The sequence below is a fragment of the Carcharhinus amblyrhynchos genome, chromosome 9 (genome assembly GCF_965287045.1).
Source record: "Carcharhinus amblyrhynchos chromosome 9, sCarAmb.v2.hapA, whole genome shotgun sequence".
Classification (NCBI taxonomy): Eukaryota; Metazoa; Chordata; class Chondrichthyes; order Carcharhiniformes; family Carcharhinidae; genus Carcharhinus; species Carcharhinus amblyrhynchos.
Window position 1 is genome coordinate 33,518,225 of NC_137332.1, and position 17,816 is coordinate 33,536,040.

Consider the following 17,816-nt stretch of genomic DNA (forward strand, 5'->3'; position numbering starts at 1 on the left):
CATTCATGAGGTGCTGTGGGCCATCAACAGCAGCAGAACTAGCAGAACTATACTCCAACACAATCTGCAACCTCATGGCCCGGCATAATCCCCACTCAACCATTACCATCAAGCCATGGTATCAACCGTGATTCAATGGAGAGTGCAGGAGGGCATTCCAGGAGCAGCATCAGTCATATCTAAGAATTAAGCTGCTGAAGCTACCAAACAGGACTACTTGCATGCTAAGTGCCTTAAACAGCAATGAAAAACAGAGCTAAAGTGATCCCACAACCGAGGATCAGATCTAAGCTCTACAGCCTTGGCATGAATGGTGGTGGAAAACTAAACAACTCACTGGAGAGGGAGGCTCCACAAATATCCCCATCCTCGATGATGGAGGAGCCCAGCACATCAGTGCAAACTATAAGGCCAAAGCATTCACAGCAATCTTCAGCCTCCTCCAGTGGTCCCTATCATCTCAGGTGTCAGTCTCCAGCCAATTCACTCCATGTGATGTCAAGGCACATCAGTGGCACGATGAAGGTTATTCTCAAATTGGGACTTTGTCTCCATAAGGACTGGGCAATGATCACTTTTACCGATACTGTTATGTACAGATGCATCCACAGCTGGCAGATTGGTAAGGATGAGGTCGTGTGTATTTTCCTCTTGGTTCTTTCATCACCTGCTGCAGGCCCTGATATCATTCAGGCAGAAGTAATGAAAACATGTGCTCCAGAACTTGCCACTCCCCTAGCCAAGTTCTTCCAATCATAGTAAGGGTGACAAAAGTTCCAAATATATAATTTTGAGCATGAGAAAATTACAATTGGCAGAAATATATATGTGCAGGAGAAAAGATACACTACAAAGCTCTGAGTCTACTGGGTTTATGCACCAGAATATTTGTTTGACACGTATCGTTTACGAGGGAGCTCTGGTTTGCAATGACATTCCACATCAACACATGGTTCCTGATGGGTCATGAACGAGATTTAGAGGAGATACTCCATTGCCAAGGAACCATTTTGGTATATGTTTGTTTGGGTTCAGACAACAAGGTTTGAGGATTTGTGCAATTTGAAGGCACAATAGTTATTGCCAGGAAATGAAATTCATTGCCTGTGATCAAAACATTCAAGGACTAGGCTCCCTTGCTGTTATAAAGTTTGAAAAAGAGAATGCAGACCATATGTTCAGTTAATGAGAATTTGCACCGAGAGGAAATCCAGCAATGCAGACAATTACTAGATCGCTTATTGAAATGAGGAGGTAATATATTCCTCCCTCCTTGCCAAGAGGGCATCCAATGTCTGTCTTACAGCCATTTAAACAAATTGATTGCTATTATCTCACTTGTTGCAGCCAGTGGCATAGGTAGGAGCCAATAAACCTTCACTGTCACAGGTGAACAATCTTTGGCATTTGCCTCCAATTTCTACTGAAACAGGTGACATGGGTAGGTGACTGAAGGCAGTCTCCTCGCTGTGCTCCTATTGTGTTGAGGTGCAACACAATATCCTGTTATACAAAACACTTTGTATTATTGTCAAAGATCAATTTCAGCCCCCAAATCACTATTAAACAACATGTAATAAAACATAAGGAGCCTACACATTTTTCCAAACTTTATTTTTGTACTGACAAATGCACAATGTAATGAATTTTATTCAAACAGCACTGGTTTATTCAAAGTTATTGCTATGCTCCAAAACCTATAAAACATTGGAGCATTTTGGCCACAGAAGTGAACAATCATCAGAACTAATACACAAGTGGAAACTGATTTTGTCAGACACAGGGTAAATTTTGCACGAGTTTTCTCCCAGAACAGAGCTTCACCCCACAAGGCCAAAACTGGAAAATCAGACACAAGGATTAGCACACCAAACTCATGGCCTCTTGATTTTCCAGTGATTGTAATTAATTACCAGAAATCAAGAGCATACAAATTGAGCACATTCATCTACATGCCAAACCATGTCTCATAAAGCAAGGGTCTGTGCAGAAAGCTTTAATGCATAAAATGTACTCTTATACCTATCAGTTTGGGTCTCAGCAAACAGCAGCAAAATTTCTGCTCACTAAAAACAACTCTTTATTTCAGTCACACAATTAACAGATTAATATTCTATATTGGTTACAATGAACCATAAACAAACTGGAAGCTATTTCTGTTTGGCAAAGTAATTCTTGCTTTTTTCCACATCAGGTGTGATGGTGTCAGCACCAGGTTTCCAATTAGCAGGGCAAACTGTAAGAAAATAAAGTAATTAATATTTATAAAACAATTCACTTCACAAACTATTTATGAAATATAACCATATTATGAATTTGAACATTTATTGGGAAATGGTTAAGATGCATATGCTCCAAAAACAACACAATTTATTGTCCTAGATCTTCCAATCAACAGCACAGAGTATGCCTGCCGCTGAGTGGCATTTAATCCGGTCACTTAGCATGTTACACTGCAACCACTAAACCTTCCGATGCCAGCTCCAGCAAAAAGGCAGTGATGAAGAGTCAGAAGATCAAGCTGCCGTCGCAGGATTAGCAAAGCCATAGAGGCAATCTTAATGGCTCACTGCACTGGTTGACCACCGTGGCGTCAGGAAAATCGTCGACAGGGACAAAAATTCGATTCGCGCCCGTTTGCTATTCCCCCAGCCCTGTTCTGCCAGCAAGATTGCTTTGCGCAATATCTTATAGTGGGCACTTTGATGTTAACAAGATTTGACCACAGTAAATTGTGGGAGGTCATATTATTGTAAATGTAGTGCAACACTTTCAGCTAATGGATTAAAAATATTTTAAAATGTCAAATGAAATAAACCATAAAAAAGGCACATACTCTACGATTACAACACTGATAGCCACATACTGTTGCACCATTGTCTAAAAATCTGTCATGCTTTTGTAATTGACTTCAGTGGTAACGGTAAATGGGTTCTTGCCATTTGCTTGATATAAACAGTGAACACTTGCCTGTGAAAAGTGCACGTGGTACAGACTGTTATATGTAAAAACAAAAAAACAAATTGCCAATCATTGTTAAAGTGCTTTGCTAGTTAGGACAAAGTTAACTTTTCCAGGTGTTACAGGATAACAATCCTGCTCCTGCACTTCAGGCACATAAAGGAAACACGTGAAAATTGTACACTTCCAGAAATTAAATACCAGCATTCATTAGAGTGATTGCACGTAGCCAGTTCATATCCCAAGGCATAAATACTAAAGAACACAGATTAAACAGGATTGATGATAAAATTCTAGGGGCTTAAGTTACTGTCTTCACTAATTTTAATGAAAAATAAATGAGTAGCTGACAGCTGTAAAGTGGCTATTCATAATAAGGAGCTATAGGCAATAGAAATATGAGCCCAAAATTTCCTGCCCCATACTCCCGGGAAATCAGTATGATCTGGGGAAATGCAGGTAGGAGTTGAAAGGAAGACCATAAAATAGGAAGTCCTTCAAAAATTCCACTCAAACTTGAATGGGTGTACAATGATCACATGCAAATGAGAGAAACAAACTATGTGCCCTATCTTCCAGCATACTGCAGTCTTGAGAGTGGTGGGAGTAGATGTGAATGGAAAGATGGATTGGGGGGGGCCACAATAAATTCAGATAATTAGTGATGCTAATTATTACCTGTTGCATTGAAACCATTCTAATGGTGATTGAATCCCAACATGAACTCCAGCACCCAGTGTGCAGCGTGGCTGGTGAAGCAGCAAATAAATGCACAGGAATGAGGAACACAATTCCTCAAGGCACCTCTCCAGCAGTTTTTACCAATCTAACCAGCAGCAAGGTTCATTCTTCACTGGATTGTTATTATTTCAGGCAGTTATAGCCAATTATTAAATGCAACCAACTCACGTTTGTTAAAAAAGGTTCTTATTGGATAAAAACTGTTTCCACTGGTAAACAAATCAGAAACCAATAGGGCATTGATAAAAGATTATTGCTAAAATTGAAAGGAAGTTAGAAGAAATACGACAAAAAGATTATTAGAACATGGAATGCTATATTAAAGTGCCTGTAGACCAGACATTATATACCAAATTTTAACCTGGGGCAAGCTTGGAGCCAGCAGGACAAGCACTGGATTCTCCAAATGAAGCGTAAATTATTCTAATTCCTAGGTATTATTACCATACTCCAAGACAGATTCCTGCCCAAACCCAGATTTATAAGACACAGCATGAGTCTACAGGATCTTCCTAAGGAGTCCAGCATTTCACAGAACAAAGGTGATCTGAGGGCATCAATTATAGTGAAATTGATTGATTGATTTCTAGTCATTCAAAATCTTTAAATCACCTTCAGAGATTTATTATGAGCTGATGGCTTCCCTAATTGGAATTGCACCATGTTGTTTTTATACTCTAACAACACTGCATAAATAAAGCATTGTCCATAAATGTGTACCTTGAAATTACCCAAGCAATGTAACAGAAAATATTTTAATGTATATATTAAAGGCACGAAAGTCTGTTTACCTTCACCATGCTCATCTGTAAATTGGAATGCTTGAACCAGCCTCATGACCTCATCAACTGAACGCCCAACAGGCAGATCGTTGATCATGATCTGACGCAGGATACCAGTGTTATCAATGATGTACAAACCTCTGGAGAAAAGAATTACTATATTTAAACACTGTTTGATAACTGTAATGATCCAACAGTCGCATGGTAACAACTGCAAAAGCAAATATGCGAGGCGATTCATGAAGTTTATTTCTCAAGCTATAGGGCAGGAGGTCACCAACAAACTTTGCTGTTTGTGGACTGCAATCCTTCCCTAAAGGGTTCTCATCATAGAATCATAGAACCCTACAGTGCAGAAAGAAGCCCCTCAGCCCATCGCGTCTGCACCGAACACAATCCCACCCAGGTCCTACCCCCATATCCCTACATATTATACCCACTTATCCTTCTAACCTACGCATCCCTAGACACTAAGGGGCAATCATAGAATCAAAGACAAAAATGTCTGAAAACCTTTTGTGACAAGGTCTTTTTATGATCTGTAGTGAAATGCAAACACTTCTAGGTCACTTCAAGTAAGAATGATTAGAATTCAAGTGGTTTAGCTTTCCCTTTATTCACCTTCTATTACCATCAAGGCTATGGATCAACGCATTTGTGTAAAATCACCAAAGTGATCTCAGCATTTAAAGTAATTAATGCATGTATTATGGGATGAAGTCCATTCTAACAGAACATAATTTTGTTGAATTATATACATAAAAAGGAGGCAAAGGATTATGGCAGTGCTTCAGAAACTATTTTCCACTGCATCCCCCATTTTAGTTCACCATCACCTTTTCAGGCTCCTGCTCACTCATTCATACTCTCCTTCCTTCCCTCCCCAATAAGTCACACCCTGCCATTCCACGCAGCCCCAACATACTCATCCTCTTCCTTCTTCTCTACCCTTCCCCTACCTGGATTTTTCCATCTGGCCTGGATGTGAGAGAGCAGGAGTAGAAAGAAAAGCAGGTCCCAAACCAGATCCTAGGACATGACTTTTGTGTATTAAGTAGGTCTCCAGCTGCATTTTAGTGGGAGCTTTGTCAAGGACCTCAGTTAAATTTGTTAATATCATGGTGGCCATAACTGTAGAGCGCAGAGGTTGCATTTCCATTTTCAATATTTTAACCCTTGACCAACCACTTCTGCCTGTCAGAAGGGGACAGAAGTGGTTAAAATCCGGACCTATGTTCTATTTTGCCATCTCAGATTTAACTCAAAACTTTGACTGGTGACTGGTAAGTAGTTTTTCTTTTTTTCTCTTAGCATTGTAGTTGTTGTAAGTTAACTTAAGGGTTAAGTCATGACAGGAAATCCGAGACCCGTACAATGCTCCTCTTGTGTGATATGGGAATTCAGAGACCCTTCTGGTAAGCCTGGTTTCTTCACATGCAACAATTGTGTCCAACTGCAGCTTGAGGGTTCTGGAGCTGCAGATGGATTCATGTTGGAGCATCCATGGTATTGAGAAAGTCCTGGATAGCATGTTCAGTGAGTTGGTCACTCCGCAGGTAAAAAATAACTGAGGAAGACAGGAAATGGGTGACCACCAATCAGAGGAAGAGTAAGAAGGCAGTGCAGGTGTCTACAGGGGAAGGTGGCAGCCGCCAGGTTCATGGCACCTTGGCTGCCTCTGCTGCACAGGAGGGCAGGAAAAAGAGTTATAATGCAGAGCTATAGTGATAGGGGATTCAATTGTAAGGGGAACAGACAGTCATTTCTGTGGATGCAAACGAGACTCCAGGATGGTATGTTGGTGCAAGGGTCAAAGATGTCTCGGAGCGGCTACAAGACTTTCTGGAGGGGAAAGGTGGAAAGCCAGCTGTCATGGTGCATACAGGCACCAACAATATAGATGCAAAGTGGGATGAAGTCCTACAAGCTGAATTTAAGGAGTTAGGAGTTAAACAAAAAAGTAGGACCTCAAAGATAGTAATCTGAGGATTGCTATCAGTGCCACATGCTAGTCAGAGTAGCAATGTCAGGATAGCAAAGATGAATATGTGGCTTGAGGGATGGTGCACGAGGGAGGGATTCAAATTCCTGGGACATTGGAACCAGTTCTGGGGGAGATGGGACCAGTACAAACTGGACAGTGCACCTGGGCAAGACTGGCACCAATGTTCAAAGGGGAGTGTTTGTTTGTGCTGCTGGGGAAGATTAAACTAATGTGGCAGGGGGATGGGAACCAATGCAGGAAGTCAGAGGGAAGTAAAGTGGGGCATTAAGGGGAAAAGTGGAAGGCAGAGAAATCAGAGACAAAAATCCAAAAGGGCCACAGTACAGAGAGTGCAGAATTCAGTGAATGGGTCCAGTAAGGCTAACAGAAATAAAACACAGGGAGAGTGTACAAAACATGACAGATGGTCTGAGGTGTGTTTGCTTTACCACAAGCAGCATAACAGGTAAAGCGGATGAACTTAAAGCTTGGATTACTACCTAGAACTATGATGTTGTGGCAATTACGAAGACTTGGGTGAAAGAAAAGCAGGACTGGAAGCTTAGCTTTTTGGATGCTTCAGGTGAAATAGAGAGGGTGGCAAAAGAGCTGGGGGTGTTGCTTTATTGATTAGGGAGAATGTCACAGCTATACAGAGGGAGGACAACTTGGTTGGATTAAGCAGTGAGGCCATATGGATAGAACTTAGGAACAAAAGCAGTGCAATCACAATATTGAGGTTCTAATAAAGACCTCCTAACAGCCAGCCTGAAGTGGAGCAACTGATAAGATAGCAGATTATGGGAAAATGTAAAAACACAGGGTTTTTGCGATGGGCAATTTTAACTGCCCCAACATAGACTGGATTTCCTTTAGTGCCAGGAGCTTGGATGGTGCAGAGTTTATTCAGTGTGTCCAAGGGTGCTTCTTGAGGCAATATGTAAATAGTCCACCTTGGAAAGGGATTATCTTAGACCTGGTACTGGGACGGTGCAGAGGGACCTCGGGGTCCTTGTGCATGAGTCGCAAAAACCCAGCCTGCAGGTGCAGCAGGTGGTCAGGAAGGCAAATGGGATGCTGGCCTTCATAGCGAGGGGGATTGAATATAAAAGTAGGGAGGGAGGTCTTGCTGCAGCTGTATAGGGCACTGGTGAGGCCACAGCTGGAGTACTGTGTGCAGTTTTGGTCGCCGCACTTATGCAAGGATATTTTAGCCTTGGAGGGAATGCAGAAGAGGTTTACTAGGCTGATACCGGAGTTGAGGGGGTTCAGCTATGAGGAGAGGCTGAATAAACTAGGCTTGTACTCGTTAGAGTTTAGAAGAATGAGGAGAGATCTCATTGAGACGTATAAGATGATGAATGGGATGGATAGGATAGAGGTGGAGAGACTCTTCCCGCTCAGAAAGGACAGTAGGACTAGGGGGCACAGCCTCAAGATAAAGGGGGGGGCGGTTTAGAACGGAGTTGAGGAGGAACTTCTTCACTCAAAGGGTGGTGAATCTCTGGAATTCTCTGCCCGTTGAAGTGGTGGAGGCTACCTCGCTAAATATTTTTAAGACGCGGGTTGATGGGTTTTTGATAAGTGACGGGATTAAGGGTTATGGGGAGAGGGTGGGAATGTGGAACTGAGATACGACAGATCAGCCATGATCTTATTGAATGGCGGGGCAGGCTCGAAGGGCTAGATGGCCTACTCCTGCTCCTATTTCTTATGTTCTTATGAAAGGAGCCCAGACAGGTGACTGATGTCTCAGTGGGGGACCATTTTGGGAACAGTGATCACAATTCTATAAGTTTCAAGATACTTGTAGAAATGGATAGACGTAGTCCCAGAGTGAAAGTACTAAACAGGAGAAAGGCTAATTAAGCAGGAGCTAGCAAATGTAGACTGAGGGCAGCTGTTTGAGGGTAAATCCACATCCGATACGTGACAGTCTTTCAAAAGTCAGATGTTAACAATTCAGGACAAGAATGTCCCTGTAAAAAAGGATAAAGATGGCAAGATTTGTGAACCCTAATGACAAGAGAGGTTATGAGCTTAGTGAAAAAGAAGGTATAGACAAACTTCAGGAAACTGAAAATGGATAGGGCACTTGAGGAATACAAAGATAGCAGGAAAGAGCTTAATTAAACAGGGACTTAGGAGGGCAAAAGGGGACCATGAATTGTCCTTGGCGGGCAGCATTAAGGAGAATCCCAAGGTTTTTTATGCATATAAAAGGAGGAAGAGGGCAGTTAAGGAAAGGATAGGTCCGCTCAAGGACAGTGGAGGGAATTTGTGTGTGGAGCCAGATGATCCTTAACGAATACCTTGCATCGGTATTCACAAAGGAGAAGGATGTAGTGGATGATGAGTGTAAAAGGGAGGATGTTGACATTTGAGAACAGGTTGAGATAAAAAAAGAGACAGTATTGGAGGTTTAGAAAATCATTGAAGTGGACAAGTCCTCAGGGTCAGATAGGGTCTATCCCAGAATACTGAAAGGGGTGAGAGAAAAAATTGTTGAGGCTTGACCAAAATCTTTGTGTCCTCTTTAGCCACCGGCAAGGTACCAGAGGACTGGAGAGTAGCTAATATTGTTCCTCTATATAAAAAGGTCAGAAGAGATAATCTGGGAAATTACAGCCTGTGAGCCTTACATCAGGGGTGGGGAAATTATTGGAGAAAATTCTTAGAGACAAGATGTACTTACATCTGGAAGAGAATAGACTTATTAGTGCTGAGCAGCATGGTTTTGTGAAGGGGAGACTGTGTCTCACAAACTGATTGAGTTTCAAACAAAGGGTGGAGAATGCCTGAAACATGCTGTTCAAAGAAATGGTGGAAGCAGATTCTATAACAACGCTCGAAGCATCTGGATAGATACATGAATAGGCAGGGAATAGATAGATATGGACCGTGTAGAGACAAAAAAAATTAGATTAGAGATGCATCTGTGTCGGCACAGACCTGGTGGACTGAAGGGCCGATTCCTGTGCTGTACTGTTCTTTGTTCTTTTGTGCCTCAACAGAAATTTTCATTTCTGGTTCAGCACTTTGTAAACAAACTTGAACAGTGACCTTCAGTTTTACCCTACATTGTATTCTTTTGATATACTGACCGGAAAGCGACACCTTCATCATCTTTTAAGATACCATAATCTACACAGATAGTGCGACGGAGATCTGACACTAAAGGGACTTTTGTCGGACCAAGTCCTCCTTGCTTTCTTGGGGTGTTGATCCTATGAAATACAACAAAATTAGCTTTAACTTGAATTCAATACTAAAACCGAATCTAACAAGCACATAGAATGTATATACAATAAAGTAAATACAATAAATTATCTCACTTACTGAAGACCTACGTATGTTAAATTCAGTCTAGGAAATTTTCTTCATTTGATAAAATGAAAAAATACAAAAAAAATGCTAGTTGATTAATTTTAACAGCCACGTCACAGCATTTGCTTTGGTTGTTTGAATGATGTTACAATAACTCAGGTACCATCAGAAGTCTCCACGGTCACCTTTTGGAAGGTATGCTGCTGGTATGGGGCTGTAGTACTGAAATGTTATCTAGATCAGGGGAGTCAACCTTGCTGTTTCTGAAGCCCCTTTTCCTTGTTATAAAAATTCCATGAACCCATGTAATATAATACAAATATATTTTCTGCATAAAACAAATTCTATAATTAAACAAATATATTTATCTTTGTTTTACTTATGGTACTCTTTGGTTCCTATCACATGACTAAAAGCCAGCAGTAAATTCATGTACAACAAAGTCCCACAATAGACAATGATCAGATGGATCACACCGTACAATGTATATCTAAGCTCCGGGCACGCTTCCCAATGTAAAATTATGTATTTTATATATATTTTCACAATGGCTACAGGCATGGCTCTTTGAGCATGTGACTGATGACACATGTGTGGAGGCCAGAGGATATAATGAAGTTCATACTGCTACTTGTGCTTCGATGGATCAGACCACCAGTTTACTGAAGATGCAGTTCCAGAGGCTTGGCGCATCAGGTGGAGCCTTCACTACACTCCACTATACTATAGAAGTTGTTGCGCATTGTAGTTATTTGCTGTGCCCTCCACAACCTATCGCTTCAAAGGGATGAGGAGTAGGCTGAGGAGGCAGTGAATGAATGCCACATCTCTTCTGATGAAAACAACATTGAGCTGGATGAGGAAGAGGAAGTCCTCTGGCAGCATGTTTCAGGCAGTAGTGATAGCCAGGCAGGACAGGAGAGCTCAGGGCACACTGGTAACCTCCAGCTTTATGGATGATCAGGATTAGTGTCATAAAGAAAGTCCCATCATGGTGATGCCCCTTCCTGACTGGCTGCTGGCAGTGCACACCCTAACTGATGTAGCTCTTAATGGGAAGGGAGAAGTTGCCCATTCTCCCTACATTGCCAGCCAAAAATGACAACTCACAGCAGGAACAGAGCATTGTTCCTCAAAGAGCTGCTGTGAATATCTGATTCCTGACTCATTGAAGGCAGCTTCAGTGGCCAGGGTGGTACCAGGGCGATGTTGCACGGGCATCTCCCTTGATGTAGGCTCCCACTTAGTTAGAAATGCCCCATCCCACCTATTTTTATGTCATCAGCAAATTTGCTACCATACATCCAGTCCCTTCATTCAAGTCACTGACATAGATCGTAAATAGATGAGACCCCAGTACTGATCCCCATGGCACTCCATTAATTCTGGCCTCGCCTAGATTACACAAATTAGGACCCTTGAAAGTTCGGTTTCAAAACTTCAGAACTGGAAACTCCTCCATACTCCCACCCAGAATAGCAACAAGAATAATGAAGAATTGAGGCCCATCACCATTTCAGTATCCTAACATAAAATCCTTTGCTTTACCCCAAACCCAACCAAAATTACTGTTGGACATCTTTCCCTTGTTCACCATACATAATTATTCAATCAAATTCCAATGTTTACTTTTGCATATCCTAGACACCTTTAATTCTCAAAAATATTTTCTTTGACAACAAAGTACAATATTGTTAAAAACAAGATGAACATGAAAATAAAACCATATAGATTGCTGATGATTTCCCGAATGTCCTCACTTTGATCATTACCATTCTAACTGTACAGCTAATGAAACTTGGAAACAGGAAAGAAAACATAAATATTTAATAATACTTAATACTTTATAAGTTGAAATTTAAGTCTTGGATATATTGTCAAAACAAAATTACATACCAAGCCAAATGAGCAAAATGGGAGTCTGTAGAAGCAGCAATTACTTCACAATTAATCTTGTTGAAATCCTCTACACGATCACTAAAAGCGATAATTTCAGTTGGACACACATAGGAGAAATCAAGTGGGTAGAAAAAGAAGACTACATATTTTCCTGTTGAGAAAATGAACAATTTAATTCATAACCACAATGCAATGCAAATAAAAGTCATAAGTCATTATACAGCATGTTAGATTTGTGTAAAGTAATGGCTGGAACTTTTATTGAAAATGTTAGCTATTTACTAGTTACGACAATATGCAGAGAACTCAAAGAAATGTAGCGACCTAATGTTCCCCTTACAGAGCTTGGATTTTCCAATTTTGTGGTATTTCTCAGATGAAAAAAAATGCAATCACTTCATCAACTCTATGTCTGCATGGTTCTGCCCCAGCGTTGCGTCTAGATTCCTCTGATATGTTTGAACATTGTAATGAATCATTCAAAATTAAGTACCATTCAATTCAGGATCAGATCTATCAAGGCCTGCTTTTCTGTTTGCACTGATTATGGACTAAGTACCAACTACCTCTGCAAAAGCTGGTGCTAAATTAAGATTCTAACAGAGAACCTGCTCAACTAACATAATGAACCAAACTGCAATGAATGCAGTAGTCTTATTTTACATTTAGATAAGTTTGGTATTGGGGGGTAGTTATAGGACCGATGTCAGGGGTTGGTTCTTTACCCAGAGGGTGGTGAGGGACTGGAATGCCCTGACTGCTGCAGTTGTAAATGCGCCTAGTTTGGGGGCGTTTAAGAGATCTGTGGATAGGTTTATGGACGAAAAGGGATTGGTTTAGATTAGTGGGTCAGTGTTTTTTTTTAAAAACTGGTCGGCGCAACATCGTGGGCCGAAGGGCCTGTTCTGCGCTGTAATGTTCTATGTTCTATACTATTTTGACCAGTTGATTGCACAGGTGCAATGTAAACTGTTTAAAGTTTACAATCCACATTTAAACAACAGCAAACTCTCTAATTCTGGTTTAGAAGAAAAATGAACGGGAAGATCTTCTGAATGTCAAGGAGACTCAAAATCACAGGACAAAAGGAAATTATCATTATTCCACAACTTTCTGGATTTACTGTCCTATTGGTTCAGCTGAGGTTAGTGAAAAATTAAGCTACCTGTTTCAGTCATGGAGCAGTGTTCACGCAACACTGACAGTTGTGCTATGAGCAAACAAAGTTTTGAGCTGAGATGTGGGAAATCAAGTGAGTCATGGGAGACACAGCTCTAACATGAGGTAATTATTAAGAAATTGGTACACTTATCAAATGCATGCTATGCTGCATTGTTTACCAGAGCTAATCAATACAAAGTCAGCATTCTCATGTAATCCAGGAACCACCAAGCCTTGTTTTTTCACGTAACTGGCTTCCCTACCAGGGAATAATCAATGGCATACACTTTACCTTTCCATCCTTCCGTCTTACATGAATAGGAAGGGATTCTAATCTACGAAGATCCAACTTGTTTGCAAAAGAACACACAGCGAAAGACACTATTTCCCCAGCTGCACACATTTTGAGTCACGATTACCCACAAAATGAAAGTTTGTTTAACTTTTAGGCAACAAGTATATCAAGCTATGGCTTATGGCCTCTCTGTATCATCCTGAATTGCAGTCAAGAGCAACTCCAACCCTTGCTGACATGTGAACGTAAGAACATTAGAACATAAGAAATAGGGGCAGGAGTAGGCCATCTAGCCCTTCGAGCCTGCCCCGTCATTCAATAAAATCATGGCTGATCTGTCGTGGCTCAGTTCCACTTTCCCGCCCTCTCCCCATAACCCTTAATCCCCTCTCTTATCAAAAACCCATCAACCCGCGTCTTAAAAATATTTAGCGAGTCAGCCTCCACCACTTCAACGGGCAGAGAATTCCAGAGATTCACCACCCTTTGAGTGAAGAAGTTCCTCCTCAACTCCGTTCTAAACTGCCCCCCCTTTATCTTGAGGCTGTGCCCCCTAGTCCTACTGTCCTTTCTGAGCGGGAAGAGTCTCTCCACCTCTATCCTATCCATCCCAATCATCATCTTACATGTCTCAATGAGATCTCCCCTCATTCTTCTAAACTCTAACGAGTACAAGCCTAGTTTATTCAGCCTCTCCTCATAGCTCAACCCCCTCAACTCCGGTATCAGCCTAGTGAACCTCCTCTGCACTCCCTCCAAGGCTAAAATATCCTTGCATAAGTGCAGCGACCAAAACTGCACACAGTACTCCAGCTGTGGCCTCACCAATGTCCTATACAGCCGCAGCGAGACCTCCCTACTTTTATATTCAATCCCCCTCGCTATGAAGGCCAGCATCCCATTCGCCTTCCTGACCACATGCTGCATCTGCAGGCTGGGTTTTTGCAACTCATGCACAAGGACCCGAGGTCCCTCTGCACCGTCGCCTGCTGCAGTTTTTCACCACGTAAGTAATAGTCCTTCCTACCATTATTCCTACCAAAGTGGACCACCTCGCACTTGCCAACATTAAATTCCATTTGCCAGTTCCTGGCCCATTTGCCCAGCCTATCTAGATCCTTCTGCAGACTCTCCACACCCTCCGCACAATTTGCCATTCCCCCAATCTTGGTGTCATCAGCAAATTTTGATACCATACACTCGGTTTCCTCCTCCAGATCATCTATATAAATGCTAAATAGCTGAGGCCCCAGCACCGACCCCTGGGGCACTCCACTAGTCACCAACCGCCAATCCGAATAGCACCCATTGACCCCCACTCTCTGCCTCCTATTTGACAACCAATCCTCTATCCACGCTAACACCCTACCCCCAACTCCATGCCCCCTTACCTTCTGCAATAACCTCTTGTGAGGTACCTTGTCAAACGCCTTCTGAAAATCAAGAAAGACCACATCCACCAGCTCTCCTCTATCCACCGCCCTAGACACATCCTCATAGAACTCCAGTAAATTTGTCAGACACGACTTCCCCTTAATGAAACTGTGCTGCGTCTGCTCTATCAAGCAATTCCCCTCAAGATGCCTCGCTATTTCCTCCTTGATGACGGATTCTAACATTTTACCTACAACAGACGTTAAACTAACCGGCCTATAATTCCCTGCCTTTTGCCTGCCACCCTTCTTAAACAACGGCATAACATTAGCCGCTTTCCAATCTTCCGGCACTTCCCCGGAATCCAGCGACGTCTGGAAAATAACCACCAAGGCATCCACTATCACCTCTGCCATTTCTTTCAGAACCCTCGGATGCATTCCATCCGGTCCTGGGGACTTGTCCACAATCAGTCCCTCCAGTCTGTCGAGCACCGCCTCTCTAGTAACAATAATGTCATTGAGACCCTCCAGTCCTACCACCTTTCCATCGCTAACACCCGGCAAATTATTCACGTCTTCCTCCGTGAAGACTGAAACAAAAAAGTTATTCAAGACCTCAGCCATTTCCCCATCCCCTACCACTAAGACCCCCCTCTCATCCTCTAAGGATCCAACGTTCACCCTAGCCAGCCTCTTCCTTTTCATATATTTATAAAAACTCTTGCTATCCTTTTTTATATTAAGTGCTAGCCCAGCTTCATAGTTTCTCCTACCCTTCTTTATCAACTTCTTTGTCAATCTTTGTTGACATTTAAACCTCTCCCAATCCTCTTCTCGCCCACTACTCTTAGCTACTCTAAACGCCTCCGCTTTTAATTTAATTGTGCTCTCTGTATCATCCAGCAAGCTCTTCTCAAACTATCTAAGTTCCTGAGGACAAGTGGACTTAATGATGGTGTTTGCTTGAGTAAGATGCAGTAAGTGCTAGGTGAGGTGTACATAGGGCGATCTTGGAATTACCATACTGCAACTAATGGCACCACAACTAGAGACAGAAAGATGTGCTTGGAAATTATCTCACTTACTGAAGACCTATCTATGTTAAATTCAGTCTAAGAAATTTTCTTCATTTAAATAAGGTCAGTGTATACCAAAATAATATCCCATTCCTCGAAAATAACTTGTAAAAAGTTGGATGTGGATTTTATTTCAAGTTCCAACTGCCTAAATAGCTACTGATCTCTAACATTAACAAACTAAGTTTCAATACACAACTAAATTGTAGACCTTTTACAAACACATGGGTTGGTGAGAAATGAGAGTTTTTAATATGAAGTGAGAAGTCAACAAAATGTTCTTTTAGATCGTTACCACAACTTGATCCTAAAGATCTTCAGAGATGACTACAAGATTCTGACTGAAAGATCACTTTCTTTCACTATCTGGTTTTCTGGAATAGAATGAGTGCCATGATGCCTCAGGTATTTGAGGTGGTGTCCACCTCTATGGAGAGAGTGGTGATCTGCACGGAAAATCAGAAGCGACAGGTAACCCAATGACCTGCAAATTCAGTATGTCACTTTAAACTGGAGGGAACCCTCATTTTGGATGTTTAATGTCTCACTGAAGTACAGCAAAGTACTGTCCAGCTCTTGGCTAGCAGGGAATGCAGATGGGCCATGACAGGAAAGGTAGAGAAGGAACAACTAGAAGTGGGAACTCTTCTATAGGCACTCTCATTTTTCATGCCTTGCATGCATCTTTCCCCACATAAAGCTTCCTCCTACCCCAATGACAGACTCTGTCCTGTACGCATGGCACAGTCTTTGGCATGGCCCTCATATGCTCCAAAACCCAGAGGATATTCACATCGACCATTTCTGCTGTCACAACAGGGGAACAAGCAGTCTGCCTCTCACCCTGTTGAAGTCACAAGAATAGCACCACATAGAAATAATAGAAAGTAAAAGACAAAGTCTTCTTAGTTGCACAAGGGATTCATTTGCTTGTTTATAAGATCATTGTTTTTCTGGATGTGCACATTTCAATGAATTAAGTACTTTATTTGAACTCTCTATTGGAGCCTCTCAAATTTAAAATGGACATTGTCTTCAGGAGAATGATGCAGAAAATGAACAAAGGGTATATGACAGAAGAATTTCTGACTGTGGCAATGATTTGCGCTGGGTGGGGGGGGAGGGGAAGGTTAAACACTGAAGCAAATATGGCTTTATGCACTCAGGTTATCTGACAAGTGCCTGTAACAACCTGTTGTAAGTTTCTATGGCAATGAGGTCAGTGGCTGCTGGCACCATGGCCGTATCAGATTCTCCCTGATGTAGAGCAATCAGCATTCTCCTTTTCTGTAAAGCAATATAGTGTAAGGCACAGCAGTCCACTGCCATTCTCCATACTCCTATTGTGCATACTGAAGTGATACCCAAATCTGACCAAGAATCTGAATCACAGCTTCAATAACTTGCTGAACTTGCAGTCAAGTGATTCCTGTAATATTTTTCCTCTCCATCACTGGCAGGCTCCTCACAGATGTCATGAGTCAGGTTCTCAGAGGAGACCAATGATCTCCAAGAAGTCAATCATTCACTCTGTTTGGAAGTGCCAATACCTGTGGCAGACATGACTGCTGCAGAATGAAGGAATCATGATAACTTGAATATTTTGCACAAACATATGAAAATCATCTGATGGCCAAATGCAGCTGAACATTGCTCGAGTAGAATCCCTTATGATTGATAATTACTTCAGAATAATATGAGTGCCTTTGACTTCTTCTTTATCGGCTGACGCAGCAAGTGGGTGGCAGGGGATGACACACTGTACATAGTACACCGGATAATCAGTGTGCTTGTGCAATGGTGCCTCTAGATATCAGTAGCCAGCTTCCCAGCATGAATAAGCTCCACCCACTCCCCCGCTGGCAAGATTCACATTTGGACTCTTTTTCTTTCTAAGTGCATATGATTGTGTCTGGGAACTCACTGACAAAATGGGGCGATTCCCTCCTGTTTTCACGCTCATTTGGCACTTAGAATTGTTTTGGTAAGATTATCCCCATAATATCAAAATGCAAAGATGATTCAAGACTTGATAGTGTGAACTGTTAGAATACTGATAGACTTCAAGAGGACAAAAACAAGTTTGTGGAACGGGTAGGCACACGGCAGATGAAATTTAATGTAGAGAAGTGTGAAATGATACATTTTGGTCAGAAGAATGAAGAGCAGTGACATAGAAAAAAGTACAATTCTATAGGAAGTGTAGGATCAGAG

General features: G+C 41.9%; 1 protein-coding gene across 4 annotated transcripts in view; it reads right to left on the bottom strand.

Moving 5' to 3' along the window:
- Window positions 1–1,610: 1,610 nt before the first annotated feature.
- The window catches only part of LOC145348342 (peroxiredoxin-1-like), a 29,719-nt gene continuing 13,513 nt past the window's right edge, over window positions 1,611–17,816 (bottom strand). For all 4 annotated transcript variants that reach the window (XM_080196552.1, XM_080196551.1, XM_080196550.1 and 1 more), the window contains 4 exons: window positions 11,692–11,845; window positions 9,573–9,695; window positions 4,494–4,624; window positions 1,611–2,236 (listed from right to left, as the gene is read on the bottom strand). In XM_080196552.1, coding sequence (XP_080052678.1) covers window positions 2,151–2,236; window positions 4,494–4,624; window positions 9,573–9,695; window positions 11,692–11,845 — 494 coding nt within the window. In that variant the 3' untranslated portion in view covers window positions 1,611–2,150. The remainder of the gene's footprint in view (window positions 2,237–4,493; window positions 4,625–9,572; window positions 9,696–11,691; window positions 11,846–17,816) is intronic.